This window comes from Apiospora kogelbergensis (genome assembly GCF_038363985.1).
Source record: "Apiospora kogelbergensis strain CBS 113332 chromosome Unknown utg000005l_segment0_segment0, whole genome shotgun sequence".
Classification (NCBI taxonomy): domain Eukaryota; kingdom Fungi; phylum Ascomycota; class Sordariomycetes; order Amphisphaeriales; family Apiosporaceae; genus Apiospora; species Apiospora kogelbergensis.
This window is the reverse complement of record NW_027117422.1, coordinates 4,615,233-4,635,222: the sequence shown is the minus strand read 5'-3', so window position 1 is coordinate 4,635,222 and position 19,990 is coordinate 4,615,233. Positions and strand designations below refer to the sequence as shown.

Sequence of the window (19,990 nt, the reverse complement as noted above, 5' to 3'; positions counted from 1 at the left end):
GGGTGAGGGAGAAGCAACCAACAGACGTCACTTGCAGCACCAGAAAGAAGCAATTGGCATGAGTGGCCAAGACAGAAGCCAAGGGAAGGTGCCAGGAAAGCAGGACGCCGTGGCACTTTCTGCTATTTATCACGAGGCATGTTTTATCCTGCCGCAATACCATCTGGGCCGGTCTAATGCGGGTATAGATACGTGCATATGGCAACCGTGACTCGCCATGAGGGGGTTGATGGAGGGTGTGACTGCTAGATCCAGTGTCCATCGTTGTATGACAGGACCTAGGCAACTTGGGGAAAGAGAAACGGTGTTGGCCAATCATTTGGAGTACCGTGATAAGGGAACGGAACCACTAGACGACGTCGACATGGTACCTCGCTGGAGGTAGATTGAACGTTGCACCATTATACAGCTTATCATAAGAAACTGGGGTTGGGGGTTGGGGATCGGGGTCGGGAACCGGAATGCTGTCGGAGTCACCCTTATCTCTCTCTCCTCTCTTCTTATCTTCAACACGCGCATGTCTCGGCTAACGGCATGTTCCCCGGACATCGTCGGACAGGGTATTAGATTGTGAATAAGACCAGTCACTATCGAACGATCATCGGGGCTTGAATTGGCAACACAACCTGCCGAAACCCAATGGGTTTGCTGATTCGCACTTGTTCTGCAATTGCCACCAGCATAGAATTTGAGCCATAAAGAGCAAGGGAGCAAATCACGACATATCTGTTCTGTGGAATGAGGGGTATCAAAAACCCAAATCGAGACTAATAGAAACTGCCTTGACGGCTCCCCAATTGCGGTTTGAGATGGCTTGCCAAGTACGACATTTCAAGCCGTGTCCCGCTTGATGCCCTCCTTGTAAACATCTATTGCCTTCTGCCTGGCCGCCTTGTGCTCGACAATCATCTGAGGGTACCCAGCCTTCTTGGCCAGCACGCCGGCGCCGCGCCCGTAGGGGTCGTGGATGGCCTTGCCCTTGACGTCCTTGAGCTCGGGCAGGTACTTTCGAATGAAGTCGCCGTCCGGGTCAAACTTCTCGCTCTGCAGGATGGGGTTGAAGACGCGGAAGTAGGGCTGGGGGTCGACGCCGACGCTGGCGCTGAAGCCCCAGCCGCCGTTATTGGACGCGAAGTCGCCGTCGACCAGGTGCTCCATAAAGAAGCGCTCGCCCATGCGCCAGTCGAGCAGCAGGTCCTTGCACAGGAACGACGCCACCACCATGCGCAGCCGGTTGTGCATCCAGCCCATATGCCGGCACTGCCGCATCGCCGCGTCCACGATGGGGTACCCGGTGCGGCCCGCGCACCAGGCCTCGAAGTGCTCAGTGTTGTACGACCACGTGATGTTCGAGTACTCGGCCTTGAAGGGCTTGTTCATGCACACATACGGCCAATGGACCAACACGTGCTTGTAGAAGTCACGCCAGGCCACCTCGCTAATCCAGACTTTGATGCCTTCAAATCCCTCGTTCAGCTTCTTGGTCTTGTTCCGGTCTCTCGCGTAGCAGACAGCCGTCCGTGAACTGAGGGTACCGGCTGCGAGGTGGACTGAAATGTTGGAGGTTCCAGGCTGAGCCGGAAAATTACGCTTCTCATGGTAGCGGCTAATCTTCTCTTCTGCGAACTTCTCCAGCCGATCGATGGCTTCGTGCTCGCCGGCGGGATAGAGAGCATGGAACCGCGTGGCCTCCGCCTTGGAGAGGCGCTTGTTTTCGGGGGCCTCGGGTATCTCGCAGTCGAAGAGGGCCGTCACCTTCTGTCTATCCTTCTCCGAGTTAGGCTCAGGTGGATCAAAAGACTCAATAGCTCTGGGTTCGCATGCACATGAGCGACCCATGACCGATACCATGGGCTGTAAACAGAGTACTGTTTCCCAGCTCCTGTTGCCAGAGCCCCCGGGGACGACACAGGTATCGTGGACGACTTCCATGGCGATATTATGCCCTGCACAATTCCGAACCAACTTGGCTTCGCGCCTCAGCTCGTCGACTTCATACTCCATATTGGCAAACAAGTGACTCGCGCCCCACGTCTCCAGGAGCCCAATGATGCGTGCAGGGATCTCTCCGCGTTTTTCCACCGTCTCGACAAACAGGGGAATGCCGAGCTTCGCCAGGTCCTTCTTCAATATGTGAAGTGTGCGCATCATGAAGTCGACGCGTATGGGCGCCCGGAGATGGGCCTCGAAGTCCTGGGGGCTGACAATGTACATGCACACTAACGGAACGCCGGCCTCGCGGGCCTTCTGGCTCGCCATCCAGAGCGCGCGATTGTCGTGCGTGCGCAGGTCCATCTTAAACCAGTGCACCACGGCGTCCTTGACCTTGACCTTCTTGCGGGCCTCGGCTGTCTCTTCCATGGCCTTCACGAGAACCTCGATGGGCCGGGACAGCTCGTTGTTGTTGTAGGCGAGCGCCCGCGCGTTGGACATCTCGTGCGGGTAGAACTCCCGCAGCACAACGCCATTTTCTTCCGCTTCAGCTGAGAAAGGGTGCGGTTCCCGAAGGGGGTCAGCGGTAGCAGTGCCGCCGTTCTTATCGTGGTAGGAACTTTCCTGCTTCTGCTTTTTTATCTCAAGGCCTTCCGCTTCGCCCTTGCCCGAGGTGGGTGTTTTGCGCTTCGGTGGCATGGCGTGTAAACTCCGGGGTTTCACTCGAATCGCGGATCTCGTGGCGGCTGCTAGACAGTTGCGAATGAATGGCGAGGCTTTGCGCAGCAGACAAATGGCCATGTATGGAGAGGTGAGGACAATGAGCCCCAGATGTAAGGAAAGATTCAAATCATTTTGGGAAAACCAAGGTTGCTTGGTCTCTCAATCACTTACCTTCCCATATTGCCATTCAATTGGCCTTGCTCGCCTTTTGAGCTCGATGTTTAATGCGTCATGGGTGTGCCTGAGATCGTGCCCGAGTCGAGCAGATCTGAAGAAAGGGTTCAGCCTAGATCCCGGTAGCTTTACCGGAGATTGTGGGCTAGCCTGTTAAGGTCTGGCGCCATGTCTTTTGTTTTGCTTTTTGGTCTACATACGTAGAAACAATAGCTGGGATTTGGCAAAGGAATGCGGGAAGCTAGAATGAAAATCGTAGATATGGATGCTCATACCAATGCTTGATAACTTCTGCAAAGGTATCTGATATGTGAAACTGACATGATCACAGATCTTGATGGAGCCGAGTCGGATGATATCGTCACCATAGTATACAGGCTAAACCGTGACTACGAGAGATTCAGCGCGAATTCGGTCTCACGCAGCACACGCGCCCGCCCCGGTCGCACTCTCGATATGATAGGATTGTTCCAATTGACAGCATCTTCGAATAAAATCTTTGCGGCAAAACGAGGAGGGAGTTCACTAATGCCATAAGTTCAACATCACTAATCAGAGCTTTGCTATGGATAGCCGTTGCTCGAGGGGAAGTCGTCTTTCCAACTGTTTTTTATTTTGTTGTATTGTTTGACTCGTATCTGTGCCATGATGTAAAGCTTGAGCACCACAACTTTTCAAAGCCAATGTTTTTCAGTCTGCGGCATGGAGACTATCGAGGTAGTCCCAGAATCCCCGTCCATTGATGGGATGAGGAGACTTCGCTAGCCGGGTACACAGTCACGCCCTCACAAAGGTAGAGTCACAGGTATCGTGGATTCATCGAATGCGAGTCGTCGTGTTGTGTCAAATCGAGGTTTTTTTATTTCCGTTCCGAAATGCAGGTGGTGACGTCTAGTGGGTGCTAGATCAGAATCAATGTAGAAGCTGCCATGCCCTTGCCCAGGTCGTCATCGTTCGTTCCGTCCAAATGCCATATCAACACCAAGCCCAAATCTGCGGCGGCGCAAGGCACGTTAGCATAGGGGCTCTTGGATGCATCATTCTGGGTTGGAGGGGCGCCTGGGTCCGTACCACAGAAACAAGAAAATTTCCTCGCTTATCGTTGAGCACTCCAGACGCTCTTGACGAGGCCATCTCGCTGGCAGAGACGGTTCATGGAGTCGTCGGACTCGCCCATGGCGCGAACGAAGCCGCAAAGAGCGTAGACATGGTTCTCGCCGGCGACGGCGCGGCCGTTCTCATCAACCTTGGCGATGGAGATCTGGACGGAAGCGTGGTCCTTGGCCTTGATAAGACCTGCATTCAGATGGTTAGTTGCTGGTGGGTAGGTATTTTTCGAAGATCGGTCATCGCTCACGGTTGGAAGCCGAGCACTTTCTCGGGACGTAACTAGAACACAGTCAAGATCAGCATGGTTGCCCATTTCCCCAGTTCGACAGGTTTCGGCGGCGGCACGTACAGGTCGACAACTTGGCCCTTGTCGTTCTCCATTTTGGCGACTGTGTATTGATGATACGCTGAAGGTCGTCGGGGGTAATTGGTGGTGGGATGGATTCGCAAGTCGTACGTCGGTTGCTACTTTCAGCGTTGTCGCAAAAGGGAAATTTCTGGCGGGGGGATTGGGCTTTTCGTGAGGAAGCAAGTGTGTGGGCAAAACTGCGACCTAATCCGGGAAAGGCTTGGGGCACGAGTACGTATCTACTGTGGCGCTTTCTTATCTGCCGTGGGGCTGCAGACTCTGTGGCTTTTGTCATAGAAGTGTGGCTTGAGCAGTAGCCCCCATCTTGCTTCTTAGTCTCCACCAAAGCACATGACATCGCGTTCTCTTCGTGGCGAATCGGCTGATCATTAGTGGAGTTCAACTTCGGCTGGTCGGTGCCTGCGTTGCCAGCTGCCCCGCTACGGGACGGATTCAATCAATTGTTGACTTCGCCGTTCACGGCCTTCACCAATATCCCTTGTTGTCAACCAAGAAGTACATGTTGTTTTGCGTGTTTTACAATAGCTTATATACTGCTTTAAAAGCCTGGTCTCCGTCTAGCGCACGCAAGTCTCGCCTATCTTCTTTCGCAAACCCCCGAAATTCCATTCTGAAGCGCCTCTTAGTTACTGGATGCGCGCGTCGCATTCTGGCCAGGCCCCTGCGCAAGGCAATTAGGTCCCACGAAGTCAACATGGCTTCCGCAGACGTCTTTGAGTCACCATACTCAGAGCCACCGCCATCGGCTCAAGGTATTATGATGATATCTTCTTCGCCAGATCTGCCTTCACTTGCAGAACTCGCACAACGTCATGCAAAACGGGCGGCACCGCTACGAAGCGGTAGCAACGCTGCTCCGATACCAGCTGCCGCGCTCACTTCCTTCACTAGTGCTAGGAATGTGCTGAGGCAAGCGCCCGACGATGAAGACGAAGACGTGAGGTCACCGCCTCCTAAAACGAAATCGAAGAATGTGAGGAAGCGTGCTACCAAGTCACAAGCGAAGCCTACACCCGAGACAACGACAACACCAGATCAGCAAGAACCGATTACGATACCATCTTCGTCGCCTACAGGAAAGCCATTGAAAAATACCCGATCGAAAAAGGCAGAGTCGGCACAGTCCACGATATCGAGCCGGGTCACGAAATCCACAACTACAAACAAGAGCAAGGCAAAGAAGAAAACCGTAACAGTTTCACGACATTTCACTTCCACCAAAGATGAAGAGAAGGATGCGACGTCAAAGGAGAGCACAGAACCAATCGGGCCAGACGTACCGGATTTGCGAGGTACGGCTACCAAGGCTGAGGTGTCTGCGCAGCCTGAAGTCGCCACTCCTAGACGGAGGGACTGGACGCCGCCTCCAGAAGACGATTTCGAAAATAGCGAATTGCTGTCCTGGAGCAGCAAGGCACCATTGCCAAAGGAAGTGTTTCAGAGCATGTGCCAGGACTTCGCTCGGCCTGGCGAGAAGGAACCCATTGCCAAGCCTTCGGCGGAAATTGCCGAGTTTATGAAGAAGCGCAAGCTCAATGACCTTCCGGTGAATGAAGAGGCGACAGGCTCAGCGGAAACTTCGCCTACGAAGGCTGCCATTCCCAAGAAGAAGAAGACGGTTCGCACAATTACGGAACTTGCGATGGCTCCCTATCTGCCCGAAATCCCAGATGTGTTGTTAGCACCCGGGAACAGTGAGACTCTTTTGAAACATTTCGACTTTGATGGCGCCGTTAAAGCGCAGGTCGACCATCAAACAGTTGTGATGGACAAGCAGGAGATGAAAAGTAAGGGCAAGAAGAAGAAAGCCCCAGCCAAGCCGAGAAAAAAGAAGGTCGGGACTGCAGAGAATCCAATTTTGCTTTCACCAAGCTCTGCAATGAAGCAAGCTTCGAATGTGGATTTTTTGTTTGGCACATCGAGTCAACTGCAGAGCGACGAACCGCCCGAGGTGCTTCGTGACCTTCAAGCTGCCATTCAGGCCTCCAATCGGACGGTCGACGAAGACGATGAAGATGACCAGTCAGGTCTGTGGCACAGCGGGGCGAGAGACGTGGATGGTAGTCTGTTGGCATTCAAGATCGTAGATACAGCCGATGGGGCAGACAAGGGGAAAAGAACATCTACTCCTGCCTTGGAAGCTTCCCCAAAGGAGAACGACTTCCCAGATATCGACAAGATTTGCGCATTGCCCTCGCAAGGTGGCTCATCTAGCCTGGCAGAAACACAAAACTTCCAACCTCGGCAGGCAGTACCGAATTTGCGGACAACCTTAGAGAGCAACGAAAGGCCAGCAACGGTGCCACCACCACAACCTTCACGCCCAGCACCGGCGGCTGCCAAATCTAAGCGTCCTGTCATGCGCCCTGACTTGACGATATTAACGGACGCGCAACTTTCTGCCAAGATAAGCACATATGGCTTCAAGCCAATGAAACGGCGGTCGGCAATGATTGCACTTCTAGAGCAATGTTGGGATAGTTCGCATGCGGAAACCACCCCAAACACTACGGCTTCTGCGCAGCCTAGTGCCGAGAAATCACCAGTCAAGAAGCCCCCGTGGCCGACCGAAAAAGGAAAGCACGGCCACAGCTTCGACCGCTCCAGAAGCACTCAAGACAACCACAGCACCCGAATCACCAAAGCGAGTGCGAGGTCGCACGCGGAAGAACTCTGGTAGTCAAAGCCCAGTCCCCTCCAAGGTCATGAGTTCAGTACGGCGCGCCGCCAAGCTGCCGTCATCCAAGGTGGCCAAGGTAGAAATTGCGGACTCAGACGAAGATGAAGAAGTCTTGTCGGTGGCGGGCAGATCACCATCGCCGGACCCGGTTTTCTCGTCGCCGCCCCTACTCGACCTCTCCATTTCTGAAGACGCGGCCGACATGTCGCTAAACCTGTCGCCCACGGACCAGGAGAGCTCCGCGTTTACATACATTACTAAGGCCGTGACGACGACGCCGCCGACCAAGGATTTGCAGAACCCGTCGTGGCACGAGCTGATGTTAATGTTCACGCCCGTCGTCCTCGAGGACTTGGCCGCGTGGCTAAACGCGGGAGAGCTGACGCGGGTGGGCTACGATGGCGAGGTCTCGCCTGCACAGCTCAAGCAGTGGTGTGAGTCCAAAAGCGTCATCTGTCTATGGCGGGCCAATGTGACGGGGGTTCGAGAAAGCGTCGTTAAGTTGTTGTGTTACTGCTGCATTGGAATCACGGCGATCGGTGTTGGGTATGAGCGTGTACGGCATTGCGCCATGAGATGATATCCCTCTGTATTTTATTTCATTTCCGTATCATAGAAACCATTGATTTGTCTTAACCCATCTTAGATCCCGAATGCTATTGCTTGTTACATGCTATCGACTTATCTCTGTTACACACTCTCTCTGCCTGCTGCTAGTTCACCTGGAATGCAGTGGCGGGCAGGCGGGGCATGACGGTGATCTTGAGACCCACAAATCAAGTCTCGCAATTGCAACCGCCGGGGGAGCCTCGGTATACTTTGGTCGACCTCGTCAATAACATGTAGAGAACGGACGTCTTGAGTGCAGGACCGTAAAGGCTTTCGATATGTCACAATGCGTTCATTACATCGTTCGGTCTTCACTTCCTAAGTCGCCGGGATTCTTGAGAGAATATTATGCTGCTGGTTTAGCAAGTTTTACCGGGCCTCGGCTATGTCGACACCCGGCCCGCAGCGAACAACAGCAGCTCAGATCCGGGCACTTCGCAGCTTACAACTGTCAGCGACCCTCCCCAGGAGCATCCAGCTACCGCAGAAAGTCGGGTATATCCACTTTCGGAGCCATGTTTTCAACCACTGCCAAACAGCAGGGCAGCGCGCAGCAACTTGCTTCACCTGTGGCCAGCTCTAGCATAATCTTGCTCTCCCACACGAACCAGGTCCTCATGCAGCAGCGGTCAGCCAAATCCACTTCCTTTGCCTCCGCAAGCGTCTTTCCCGGTGGCGTCTGGGACGAGTTCCACGATGGGAAACTCCCTAACCCGTATTTGGAGTCCTACCACAAGGACAGTCTGGCGTACCGCCTATGCGCCATCCGGGAGTTATTCGAGGAGAGCGGGATCCTTCTTGCGCGCAAGGCTGGGACTGCTGGCGACCTGACTGCTGGCGACCTCCTGGTATTGCCGGCTCAGGAAAGAGATGAGGCACGGAAGGCAATCTATAGCAACAAAATCAGTTTCACGGATTGGCTGGACAGTGTCGGCGGAGAAGCGCTTCAAAGTACGTATTATTCCACCGCCCAAGACCACAGCGTTAGTTCCTCGTCCGCGTTTGACTTTTATACTAACCATCATCAGAGAACTTGCAGCCTTTCACGCGTTGGGTGACTCCGGCCGCTCAGCGGAAACGTTTCACCACGCAGATGTACATCTACATGCTTCCGCTTTCTCGTCCGTCAACTGCTACCAATACTGCAGAAGCCGAGCTACAAGCCGATTCGGTCCTGGCTACCCCAGACGGCACCGAGGTTTCCACGTCCGCCTTTGAAGATGCGGCAACCTGGCTTTCGCAAATGAAGAGCGGTGATATCGCCCTCTATCCACCGCAGGCCTTTCTTTTGACTCTGATATCCCAATTCTGCGAAGGACTACCACCTAACTCCACGACGACCACATCTAGCGCCACCGACTACTACCAAGATCAACGAGACAGGCTCACGGAGTTCATCCGCCGCGTGCCCACGACTCAAAAGCCTAAGTCCCTGGAAGACCCCACCTCCCAGATTCCCTGGCCGGAAAAGGTCATCTCGCCTGTCAATAGCATGATTACGGACGACGGGCGCTACCTGTTGACCCTCGACCAGCCGGGCCCGGAACTGAAGAGTACCGGTCGCGGCGGCGACTTCGAGCGCGTCGTGCTCGTCCGGTTGGAGAACCGCCGCACGCAGGAGGTCCAGGTTATGGACCGGGAAGAGGCTTTCAAGGTGCTGAGGCCGATGGAACAGATAAAAAAGGTGAAACTATGATGCTCAGGTAGGAGGATTTATCTATAGTCTCCTATGCACAGATCTCATGATATTATAACGCCTCTATGAAGCTTCCGCAAAATATGTTGAACCTGAAGAATCAACGAGGGTGAGATGGACATGCATGATTTCGTCGACAACATGCACCCTACCATTCGATGATCACATAAACTCCGAGTCAGCTCCACCACGCCATTTTGTGTTATATTTAAGCGTAAAGATGACTTACTTTTCAAGTTCTCGATTTCCGGCTGCTTACTCGTATGAACTTATTGGATATAAGATTTCGTTTCGTTGGGTTCATACCTTGACATTGAACCGAGGAGCAAAAAGAGAATGAACTTTTTAGATATACAAGCAAAGCCTCCAGTTGGGGTCGGAGCTGGTACCAAAACTTCAAACTACTTTTAGGAACCAGTGAAGTTATGGGCACAGCAGAAAAAGGTGATGTTGGCACCATGTAAGATGAACAAAACTAAAAGCAGGCTGTGCTGTAACCGGAGAAACCCCCGAACCCTCTATTACTGCCGAAATGACTTTTAGTATCTGATAGAAGTTTCTATTGAAATAGATAAGAAATCAATCCAGAGGATTGACATATCAGTTGGTCCGAGGTAAAACTAACCTCGGAAACAGGCGAGTTTGTAATCCACGTAATGATAACGATTTCATTTAGGTCCACCGTATTAATTACGGACCTGAATCAATAATGAAGCTCGTCGTCACTGTTAGCCTCGTAGGAGCTTTGTTCTCCCTAGCATCAGGCTATTTCATAAATATCTATAAGTAGACATGGCAGACAGCTGCCATGGTACGCCGATGTGATAAAACTGGAGTTTATATTCAAATGTGGATATTACGATAGTTTAAAGAAGAGGTCTAACATAATATAAAGGATAGAGAAAAGAGGGAAAAGTTACATTTCTACTTATAAAAAAGGTAAAGCTATAGGTATAATTAAATATAAATTAAAGAGTAATTTAAAGTATTATTTAATATATTTTATTCTTAAATATAAGGGTATATTTATTATTTTCCCCTTTATTAATTTTCTTATCCTATTTAACTATATCTAACTAACAAATTTTTATATCATGACACTGTGACTGTTTGAAAGCCTCTCCATTCATGATCCCATGCACGTACGCCTCGCCTACAAACGTGTTATACCCGTCCCCATCGGGCCGGAGCACCAGTGGCACCCGCCCGCCCTCGGCCAACACGATGCGGTCACCCATGCGGGCACCGTCGGGCAGCAGAGCGAGCCAACCGTTGGCGCACCAGGCCAGGCGCCGCTCGATGGCGCACTCGCAGTAGACCGAGAACTCGGGGAACCCCTCCTCCCACGCCGATGACTGCAGGAGGTAGGCGAGCGGGTGCATGCCGTACCCCGCGGACCCGAACCGCCGCTCGTTCTTGCGCAGCACCTCGAGGCTGCGCGACCACTTCTCATACAGCGCCTCGGTAGTCGCCGGGTCCTCTTCGTCGTACGTGCCCGCGCACAGCGTCTTCCAGTAGACCGAGCTCCCCCATCGTCGGCGCCGGACGGGTTCGTCGGGCTACGGCGGGCCCCAAATCGCTCCCACTGGATCAGGACGTGCCAGTGCTGGGCTTCGTCGGTGAAGATATTTTTCATGTCCGTCTTGAGGTCCCGCATGACCATCCCCCTGAGTCCCCATTTGGTCGGCTCCTCCTCGCCCCGGGCTGCGGCCTCGGCGCGTAACCGCTCCTGTTGCGCCTCGCTTGACTCTTCGTTCAGCCTGGTATTCTCTCTGTAGTCGAAGCGGGGGATGCTGCTCGATATTTCCGATACCGTCGCCACCTCGTGGCCCCGAAGCACGAGGGTTACGGCGTCCTCGGGGAATCGCACGGCGGTGGCGGTCGTGTGGCGCGCAGCATGTGTGCGCCGTGGCCTGTCCAGCGAGTCACGTGTCAAGGGTACTGCCATGGAGGCCGAGGTGCTCCAGTCCGTCACCCAGGAGGGCAAACCCCTCCGGGACGACTTGGGCGATATACCGAGAACATCCAAGGTCTTCGTCGTCGATATGAGCTGCTGTGACATCATCCTGTACACGTAAACGACGGGGCTAGCGTAGTCAGGGTCAATCTTGACCCGGTTAATCGCATCGGTATCTGAACCGCGACTTTGGATGTTTTTCAAGATGCCCGATACTGCGTATATCTTGTCTCGTGGGTCTTTGGACTCTCTTTGACGACAGCCTTCCAGCAATGTGAGAAGGATCTCTGGTCCTCGTTCCGCTTGGGGGCTTTGGTCTGTGGCGCTATAAAGACCCAAGCGTCGTTGCAGATCTCTGATGGTGAGATAAGGCAGTAGATCTCGGTTAACGAATGTCCCCATCTCTAAAAATGTCCAGATGCGCAACCGGAAGCCGTGGTCGACAGCCGTGCATAGTTCTTGCCAATCCATCTTGTACCTGCCCATGACGAAAGTGATATCAGTAGACAAAAGGATCTCCTGGAGCGTCCATGAGCGATGCCACCAAGCACATGCCAGAATCTTCCAGATTTTCCCGTCGTTGCCGTACAGTTCTATGGCTGGGCTTTGTATACGCGGGGCCTTGAAAAACTGCAGCAGTGTAAGCGGCATGGTTTCCTGGTAAGCGTCAAAGACGCCAACACTCGACTTGAAGGCGTCTGTCTTGCTATCCTCTACAAGGTAGCGTAGCATCTCAAATGTGCGCTCAGTTTTGACCTCCTCGGAGCCGAGCCAGACGATGGTACGGCGGGCGTTTCTGTAGATGCTGTCCATGATTGGCACCTGGGAGTTGCGTTCAGCCACGTCCGCTTGGTTGATACAAATTGCATCAACCCAGAGGACAATGGGGTTTTGATCGCCAGTGTCGATGCGAAGGCTTTTCAGGGCGTTGAAGAGCGACTCGTAGACTTCGAAGTGGCAATTGTTGACGGTGATGCCCTTTCTTGGCTGATCTGGATCTCCCCAGACGTAGCTGAGAGCATCGTACGTCCTGACAGAGTCCTCTAAACTAACACTGGTCAGTCGAGTCTCTATCCAGTCTTCTTCCGGAGCTGGGACGATTTCGAGAAGCCGGATGTAGCCTTTATCCGGAATAGCGTCATATTGATAGGACCCGACCTGCTCGATGAAATCGTCAACGGACTTATAACCTCCTCCGGGTGCTTTTTCGACTTCATCCTCGATGGCCGGCGTGGACGCTCCCGATGAAGACCCTGTAGTGAAGTCGCTCAATTGTCTGGTCTTTCTGGTTATGAACTTGTTGAAGCCTCTTTTGAACCCGGCTTTAGCGTGTTCCCAATCCTCTTTTCCGGAGGCCATCCCGAAGAAACTGAGAAAGAAAATTGGATTTGGGATTGGGTCAAATTGATGATGGCCGCTTGCTGTGATCTTTTGGCTTGAGCAGAGGTTGTGGTCTCCCACGACCACGACCACGACCACGACCACGCCCACGACTGGCCTTAAAGTACCGCGCATCCCATACTGGGACGAATATAGAGAAGTGGATGTTAGTTTTGCTTTTATAGCCAATAAGACACGCCTTGTTCCCTAGCCTATCCCAGGTCGTCTGTTTGCTGTCTGCCCCCGCCAATCAGAAGATGGCAACCAGCCACCATTGCTATTGGCTTTCGATCTAAATTCTCACTGCATACGCACCGCCTTTCATTCCCTGGCTGGTTCCTGGGAAGCCTGGGCTGGCAGGCCCGAACTCGGGCGAGAATGCTTATTTTTCTTTACAATGCTGTATGCTATCGTGGCTAGACGTCCTCTTGGGAAAGTAAACGAAACTGCGGTCACTAGAAACCACGTTCGATCCATTGATAGCGTTTCCGACACAGTCCGCGACGACATCCGGATTGAGACAACAAATGTGGCTGTCACCTGTTGTGGGCTTTCTCCGACAACCAGGTGGGCGACAAGAAGCAGCAGCACCGAGATTTGACCTCCTAGCCTTTTTTGACTGAGTTTGACTGCTGGCTGGTATGTCGGCGGAAAAACAAACGAGTAATTATGTGTTACCGCTAATTAGTGGGTACTGGGGTAGGTACTGGTTGCCTAATAATAGCTTGGAAAGCTTCAGCTGATTGACATAAAGCAGTCCAAGCAAGTAAGTACCCATACCAAAGATCTCAACCACTGCTTAACATATTATCAGGTAATTGCAGACGGTGATCGCTAACTGTGGATCAATCCCTCTTTAACCGTCTTCAAGTCAGTCAATCTATCATCATCAATCATGGCGCTGTTGCCGCTGCCGTGGGGTGGGGCCTGGCGCAGGTTTGGCACCATCTTGCTGGTTTCGGTCGTCGCCGTGGTACTCTACGCCTATATCGACATGTCGTACTCGCTGCCCTGGAACCCTGACCGGCCAAGCCTGCCTATGTTCCCCGCTACGCCACTCGCGAAAGCCTGCGACGGTGTCGCCCCGCTGGGCGCCGCCGACAGCGCTGCTGCCATCCCTAACCTCGTCCACTACATCTGGCTGCTGGCCGACCCGGCCGTCCTGTCGCTCGACTTCAAGGTCTTTGTCAGCGTTTATTCGGCCCACCTCCTCTTCCGCCCGGACAAGATCTACTTCCACACTGACGCGTCGCCGGAGCTGTGGGCGCGCACCAAGACCTCTGGCAGCGACTGGAGCCGGCGCATCCTCAACCTCCCCAATGTCGAACCCATCTATATCGACAACCCCCGCCTGACGACTCAGGGCGTCGAGATCGACACCTTTGGTGCCAAGTCCGACTTCGTCCGCGCCTACGCCCTGCGCGATCGCGGCGGTATCTACCTGGACGTGGACGCGGTGCCCTTGCGCGACGTGGCGCCCCTACGCCGCTCCGGCTTCGCCAATGTCGTCGGTGGCGCGACGGCCCTGGCGCCGCGGCATACCGGCTACGTGAATACGGGCGTATGGTTGTCGCGCCCCGGGTCGAATCTCGCCACCATCTTCGCCGAGGCCATGGACGCGTTCTACAACGGCGTCTGGGCCATCAGCGTGGGCATCCTGACGGACCTGGCCTACCGCCTACACGCCGTGCCCGGCGAAGTGCTCATCATGAACCCCCGCGCCTTCGCGCCCGCGAGCTTCGAGCTGGCCGACATGAAGCGCCTCTTCCAACCCCATGGCGACACGGCGCCCCTGAGAAACGGAGAGGACGCGGAGGACCGACTTCTACCCGAGGAATTGGGGACCACGTGTGCCGACGCGCTCGCTTGGCTGCGACAGCGCAACCATGCAGCCGTTGACAGCTGGGATATGGACTTCTCGGCGACGTATGTGTTGCACGCATTTGACGACGATGCCGCCAAAGTCGGAGGAGGATGGGATGGTAAGATTACGCTTCCTTACGTGCTCGCGAGACGGAGCAATTACGCGAGGGCCGTCTATCCGGCTATACGTCACGCGATCAAGGCAGGCGTGATTCCAGTGGAAGAGACAACGTGATCTCATAACTTGTTTTGGTAGAGCACAGTCATCTAGCATGCATTGCCTGCTAATTTTATTTTATTATTACTCATGGCAATGTGTTCACACTTTACCACCCCGCTCACTAGATGGAACGGTGAACCCATCGTTCCGTAAATTCCAGTGGAGGTGACATTGGCTCAAGATCTGGCGATCAAGTCATAAGACCAGAGGCGTCAGACAATTCAACCCCGCGTCCCTTAGGTTTCACAGCATCATGCGCCAATACGCGAAGAACCTCCATTCCCGTTTGCCACAACCTGAACGCCTCTGTTCTGTGGCATGTTCGACTTCCATTCGCAGGGCAGGTACTGTTTCGCTCTCTTCGCCGCTGGAGACGCACCATAGCGTGCGAGCATTTGCACCGTCTCAGCGGCTCCCGGAGCCAACGAGTTCACGGCTAAATCCATGAGTCTCATCTCGACGCTTGCCACGTTTTCGTCGGGTTCGTCGTCGTCGGGATCCAAGGTGCAGTTGTGATCGACTGGCAAACCGGCTTGGATCAGTGCCTCCACGGCGCGGTAGTTGCCGCGCGAACACAGGGTCCCGGCCACTCCGGAGAGATAGACGGCCTCCGGATCGTCGCTTTTCAGGATTCCGGCGATGTTCAAAACCTTCGCCTCGTTGATCAGGTATAGTATCGCCTCGGTGCATCCCAGATTCGCGCCGTCCGCGAGCACGCCCCACCACGAGTATTGATCGAGCTGTCTCACATAGGGATTTCCTAGAAGGATGCGCAACGTCTCGACATGATTGCCTGCCATGGCCGCCTGAACTGTCTGTATTGAAACCCCTGCGCTGCGTGACAGCAGAAGCTTTAGGACGCCCGCGTGGCCTCTCCAGGCGGCTATCTCCACTATTGTTGGCGCATTGAGGCCCATTGTCCCTCGGCCTGGGCGGAACAGGGTCGGAAACTCTGCGCCCTCGTGAATTAACATGTCGGCGGCGTCTACATGATTGTTATAAACAGCTCTCAAGAGTGCCCTGTTCACGTCCCAGCCAAGGCCATCTCTTCGGATGCTCTCACCACGGCTGTAGTCGATTAGCCTGGCCACACATTCCGTACGGCCCAGGGTAGCACCGACAGCGATGGCCGACTGGACCGAAGTCGAATTAGGAGGCTTGCCGTACGGCGGGGCTAAGAGCAGGTTGAGCATGTCCATGTTGTTACCCTGGACGGCGCCCGTCAGGGCATTAGCCTCGTTGCCGTTCACGCTAAGGCCGAGATGGAGGAGCCGTCGAACCAGGTCGGGATTCCGAACTCGAACGGCAGCGTACAGAGGGTTCCCGAGGGAGCGGCAGATCGCCCGGAAATTCACCGTGTGAGAACCCACCGTGGCCCAGATGGGGTCGAGGGACATCAAGGGTCGCTGTATTGCGGCGATGGCGGGCTCATAGATGGTTTCCAGTCCGAGGGTGATGGCGGCGGGGAGTAGCGTGGCCGTCCCGCCGAACATTCCTCTGAGCTCTGGCTCCGTGAGACAGTCCAAGTTCTGCGTGATGCCGGTGTACCATCCCGGGTCTCCTCCCCACCATCGCGTCGCGACTACGGAAGCGTAGTCGTAGTCATTGATGTGATGGCACAACGCCAGAAGCGCCTCGTACTTCTCATCTTCACCCGCCGTGGGACCCAGAAGCTCCTGGAGCATCCACTGGAGATACGGTTCAATGGTCGCATAGCGGGATTCCGGCAAACCCAGGGGCCGCGACACGCGATAATTGAGATAGCGCGCAAGGAACGGCACAGGGCTCGATTCGACATCCGCCCGGCAGCCCATGAGTCCCTTGGTGAGTAAGGCGCGGGTGGCTTCCAAGGCTACGAAAACTTCGTGGCTGAACAGCTCTGGTAAACATGGTCAGTCCGGTCGGTACTCGAACAATACACTTCTGAATGGAAAGGGATCATACTGCAGACAAGACGGAGCCCTGCAAGGAACGGGAGGTTTGGCGGTACCACGACATACTGCAATATGTCCTGGATTATCTCCAATGGCAGATCGGAAAACGATCTGGGAGCCATATTGATGACCTCGGCGGCTTCTTGTCAATTGTTTGTCGCATGCTTCAGTGAGTGTGCCGTCGAATGGTCGAGTAAGCTGACGCTTACTCGTCTTCAGAGTGCGGGGCTGGAAGTTGGTCACTAATCAATCAATCCTACGGGCGGCCCGCTACTGTGAACTGGGGTGGTTTTAGGCACCTACGGCACTTTTCTGATCGTATGTTGACGCCCATATCAGAGTATACCCATTGCCGTTTGCCGGCTGATATGACTTCGGCTACCCAGTTATACTCAATTCGAGTCATCTTTTCTCACCGCCATGAGGTGGTCGCGGTCGGGCCACGATGGGAAGCTGGTCAATTTCTCGACGAGCTGTGAGGTGCGTGGTGGATTCTACAAGCATGTTTTTTCTTCCGCGGCTTCCAGAAACGTGCAAAGGACGTCTTCCAATGTCGATCAGCGGGTGATAGCGCAGAGTGCGGCAGCGATGCGGTTCCTGAATGGCTGATGGCAGCTGGAGAGCTGGCGCTTAAAACTTTTGGGAGTTGAAACCAGGGCCCCCTGCAAGAACGCAGCCAGTCATGACCCCCACCTGAACGCATGCTCGTTGACACAAGTGCTGCTTCTATAAAGCACGGCACAGCTCATGACAATATCCCACTGTTTGATAAGCACACCGTACGTGTTGGAGTATATCTCGAGTTTCCGTTCCGACGATGGTGTCTTCTGCTGCTGCCGAGTTTCACCCATACTCTAGACTTCCTCTCGAACTTCGAAGGGAGATATGGCTGCACTTCCTGGAAGAAGAGCGCAAGACGTCGCACGTCTACACCTTCCATTTCCGCTATCCCAAACGCAATCTTGTTGCGACGACCGAGTCCAGGCGTCAACCGCCGCGGCCTGAAGATTTCCACGACCACTACCAAGCGCGGCCTGGAGACCGCGCCATCTTGCAGCCTTTTTTATGGCGCAAAGATACAGAGACAGGCGGGCTTACGCCTCACCTTCTGCCGCTTAAGACGGCTACCGCCGCATGGCGCACGGCGGCGGCCACTTGCGCCGAATCACGGGAGATGGTGCTGGATGTGCTGCCAGACGTGCTTACGTTCCAGGTGCTTCCTTACAGCTGGGCCTGCAAAGAGCTACCCGAGGACCGCTCCGACGGGTCTAACTTCCCTCGTACGACCTGCGCTTCAACGGCGCCGAGGACGTCGTCCTTTTCCACGCCGGGTGGACCGACCTGGAAGCCATCGTCCGCGTAGCCGGGATGTCGGAAATTGGCGGCGGCGGCCCCCACCCCTCCTTCGAAAGCATACGCCACATCGGCCTCTCGGGGCAGGGTCTATTGCGAGGCTTCCAAAGCAGCCACGGGGAATTTGAGCGCTGCTATCGGAACCGCGAGTGCCTCTGCGACGACCCCAGCGCCTGCCCCCCCAGATGATGCCTGCCGGCTCGAGCCGCTGCCAGCCTTTTTAGCTCTTTTCCCGCAGCTTCGAACGCTGTATCTGGCCCACGCCAGGCCCACGCAAATTTCCCCGGGGAAGCTCAAGAGCGCGATGCCTTCGCATTGCCCACCAAGGGCAGCTGCCCCTCCCGACGCGGAAGTTTTCGGTACAGGCTGGTATAGTACAACTGGGGACTATACCGGGCCCGTGTTCCGCGCGGTCGACTTTCTCCGCCAGTCACTCGTGGGGTACGCCGCAGATGATGGGGGCCGCTTCATGCCTTCATCCAGAATCCCGGGAGACCGGATGATCCTCGAGATGCGCGAATCATGGCGTCGTGTCTTCCCTTACTATAAGTCGCTGCAGCATCTCGATATCAGATTCATGGCTCAATTGGAGCCAAAGAGCTGACCAATTCACCATGATGATCTGGTCGAGTGATTTGGGGCAGTTTGGAGACCCCTACGCCTACGGGGTGTTCAGCACATTTATTAGTGGCTTAACAGTGCTGACCCCACAGCGCCCAAACATCTCAAAGCCAATGACGCCAACTACTTCATCGAGCCTCAGAACAAAGTCCTCCAATTCCGTTCTCTTGGCGACTGTTTCGGGCCGAGTAATTGTCTCTGCGTTGATTGCGAGTCTGTCTTTCCCTAAATACTCTGCCGCACGACTGTTGGGCATGCAATAGAGCGACTGTCTCGCCCGGACCTCATCCAGGAGCAGGGAGAAAATGGAAAGGGGTAGGGATCGAGAACGATGATGAGTGTTGACCAACTGCATGATTCTTCTGCGGGCTGGTGCTCGAATTACTTGGTGACGCTCTGGCTGAAGTCCCGATGTCCTTGGGCCCTTGCTCGAGAACACCGAGTTTCGCCATCTCTTCACTAAAGAACTTTGAGAGAGCTTTTCCAACTATGACAACAACATGTCAGAACCAACATTGATGCCCCTTCCTTATTCTCGCACCTGCATCAAAGAGATTCGGCGCATGCTCCCAAGCAACAATGATGGGTTTTCACAAAGCATCCCGGAAGCTATGGTGGCAATGCATTCCCGAACTCGCCCAAGTCATGGCCAAGCATATACGAGCTATCCGACGGAACCCACAGACCTTGCTGGGACATGACCCCCCATGACTGCGCCCGCACCAGCTCACCGAGAGCTCTCTCCTCGGTTGCGTATCGTAGCAGGCGTTCTGGGATCCCGGTACCCGCCGAGCGCGAGATGATTGGCGTGGAAACCGGTGAGCTGCCTTTGAGGACCGAGTCGGAACCGAAAGCGATGAAGGACTCGCGTATGACGTACTCGCGAAGTAGGACACGGTTTTCGGTCAGCGCTTGCCCGAACGCCCGCAGTTCGATGAGGGAGACATTATGAGTATGCAATGACTGGTTTTCGTCTTCGGAAATCACTGGCCCTTCGAGTCATCCTTCAATGCCCCAGAACAATTGGAGATGAATACGACACATCTGACCTGATTGGTCCCAAAAATCGAGAGCCTGCGTGGGGTGCATATTAGTCACATGCAGCCCTCCGCCGCACGAACCATAGCATGTGTGATATTGCTGTTGCCTCGCTTCGATAATGCTGGCTGTTCCCAGATCAATAGATTGCGGCCACGTCGAAGCTTTTCCATTCGGTCCCGATCATTCTTTTCTGACTTTTGCCCACTCCTGAGTAATGTGATGTGACCAAAAATTGGGACTGGAAGTGCTAAAAAGCGCTCAGCATGGTGTCTTCCACTCCTTCACCGAAAATCTTACATGAGTTACGCTGCAGGTTCAAAAACCCCC

At 54.3% G+C, this 19,990-nt stretch overlaps 10 protein-coding genes across 10 annotated transcripts; 5 read left to right on the top strand and 5 right to left on the bottom strand.

Moving 5' to 3' along the window:
• Positions 1-831: 831 nt before the first annotated feature.
• On the bottom strand, positions 832-2,631 carry PG998_008136 (deoxyribodipyrimidine photo-lyase; the record flags this gene model as incomplete). Its single annotated transcript, XM_066874952.1, has 1 exon — positions 832-2,631. The coding sequence occupies one exon, from the start codon at positions 2,629-2,631 to the stop codon at positions 832-834; it is 1,800 nt and encodes a 599-aa protein (XP_066730897.1).
• A 1,294-nt stretch (positions 2,632-3,925) lies between these two features.
• Positions 3,926-4,478, bottom strand: PG998_008135 (40S ribosomal protein eS21; the record flags this gene model as incomplete). The annotated part of the gene is made up of 3 exons (XM_066874951.1): positions 4,289-4,478; positions 4,187-4,218; positions 3,926-4,125 (listed from the first exon to the last, which is right to left on the bottom strand). The coding sequence occupies exons 1-3, from the start codon at positions 4,318-4,320 to the stop codon at positions 3,926-3,928; spliced, it is 264 nt and encodes an 87-aa protein (XP_066730896.1). The 5' UTR covers positions 4,321-4,478.
• A 525-nt stretch (positions 4,479-5,003) lies between these two features.
• PG998_008134 (AT hook domain-containing protein) lies at positions 5,004-6,989 on the top strand (the record flags this gene model as incomplete). The annotated part of the gene is made up of 1 exon (XM_066874950.1): positions 5,004-6,989. The coding sequence occupies one exon, from the start codon at positions 5,004-5,006 to the stop codon at positions 6,987-6,989; it is 1,986 nt and encodes a 661-aa protein (XP_066730895.1).
• A 25-nt stretch (positions 6,990-7,014) lies between these two features.
• Positions 7,015-7,569, top strand: PG998_008133 (NUDIX family hydrolase; the record flags this gene model as incomplete). Its single annotated transcript, XM_066874949.1, has 1 exon — positions 7,015-7,569. One exon carries the CDS (start codon positions 7,015-7,017, stop codon positions 7,567-7,569), a length of 555 nt encoding a protein of 184 aa, XP_066730894.1.
• A 544-nt stretch (positions 7,570-8,113) lies between these two features.
• On the top strand, positions 8,114-9,294 carry PG998_008132 (NUDIX domain-containing protein; the record flags this gene model as incomplete). The annotated part of the gene is made up of 2 exons (XM_066874948.1): positions 8,114-8,549; positions 8,627-9,294. 2 exons carry the CDS (start codon positions 8,114-8,116, stop codon positions 9,292-9,294), a joined length of 1,104 nt encoding a protein of 367 aa, XP_066730893.1.
• Positions 9,295-10,370: 1,076 nt separating this feature from the next.
• PG998_008131 (uracil phosphoribosyltransferase-domain-containing protein) lies at positions 10,371-12,610 on the bottom strand (the record flags this gene model as incomplete). Its single annotated transcript, XM_066874947.1, has 2 exons — positions 10,371-10,818; positions 10,842-12,610. 2 exons carry the CDS (start codon positions 12,608-12,610, stop codon positions 10,371-10,373), a joined length of 2,217 nt encoding a protein of 738 aa, XP_066730892.1.
• A 916-nt stretch (positions 12,611-13,526) lies between these two features.
• PG998_008130 (uncharacterized protein) lies at positions 13,527-14,729 on the top strand (the record flags this gene model as incomplete). Its single annotated transcript, XM_066874946.1, has 1 exon — positions 13,527-14,729. One exon carries the CDS (start codon positions 13,527-13,529, stop codon positions 14,727-14,729), a length of 1,203 nt encoding a protein of 400 aa, XP_066730891.1.
• Positions 14,730-14,965: 236 nt separating this feature from the next.
• PG998_008129 (uncharacterized protein) lies at positions 14,966-16,528 on the bottom strand (the record flags this gene model as incomplete). The annotated part of the gene is made up of 1 exon (XM_066874945.1): positions 14,966-16,528. One exon carries the CDS (start codon positions 16,526-16,528, stop codon positions 14,966-14,968), a length of 1,563 nt encoding a protein of 520 aa, XP_066730890.1.
• Positions 16,529-17,465: 937 nt separating this feature from the next.
• PG998_008128 (uncharacterized protein) lies at positions 17,466-18,605 on the top strand (the record flags this gene model as incomplete). The annotated part of the gene is made up of 2 exons (XM_066874944.1): positions 17,466-17,928; positions 18,172-18,605. The coding sequence occupies 2 exons, from the start codon at positions 17,466-17,468 to the stop codon at positions 18,603-18,605; spliced, it is 897 nt and encodes a 298-aa protein (XP_066730889.1).
• A 626-nt stretch (positions 18,606-19,231) lies between these two features.
• On the bottom strand, positions 19,232-19,711 carry PG998_008127 (uncharacterized protein; the record flags this gene model as incomplete). The annotated part of the gene is made up of 2 exons (XM_066874943.1): positions 19,232-19,608; positions 19,672-19,711. 2 exons carry the CDS (start codon positions 19,709-19,711, stop codon positions 19,232-19,234), a joined length of 417 nt encoding a protein of 138 aa, XP_066730888.1.
• Between the last annotated feature and the right edge of the window lie 279 nt (positions 19,712-19,990).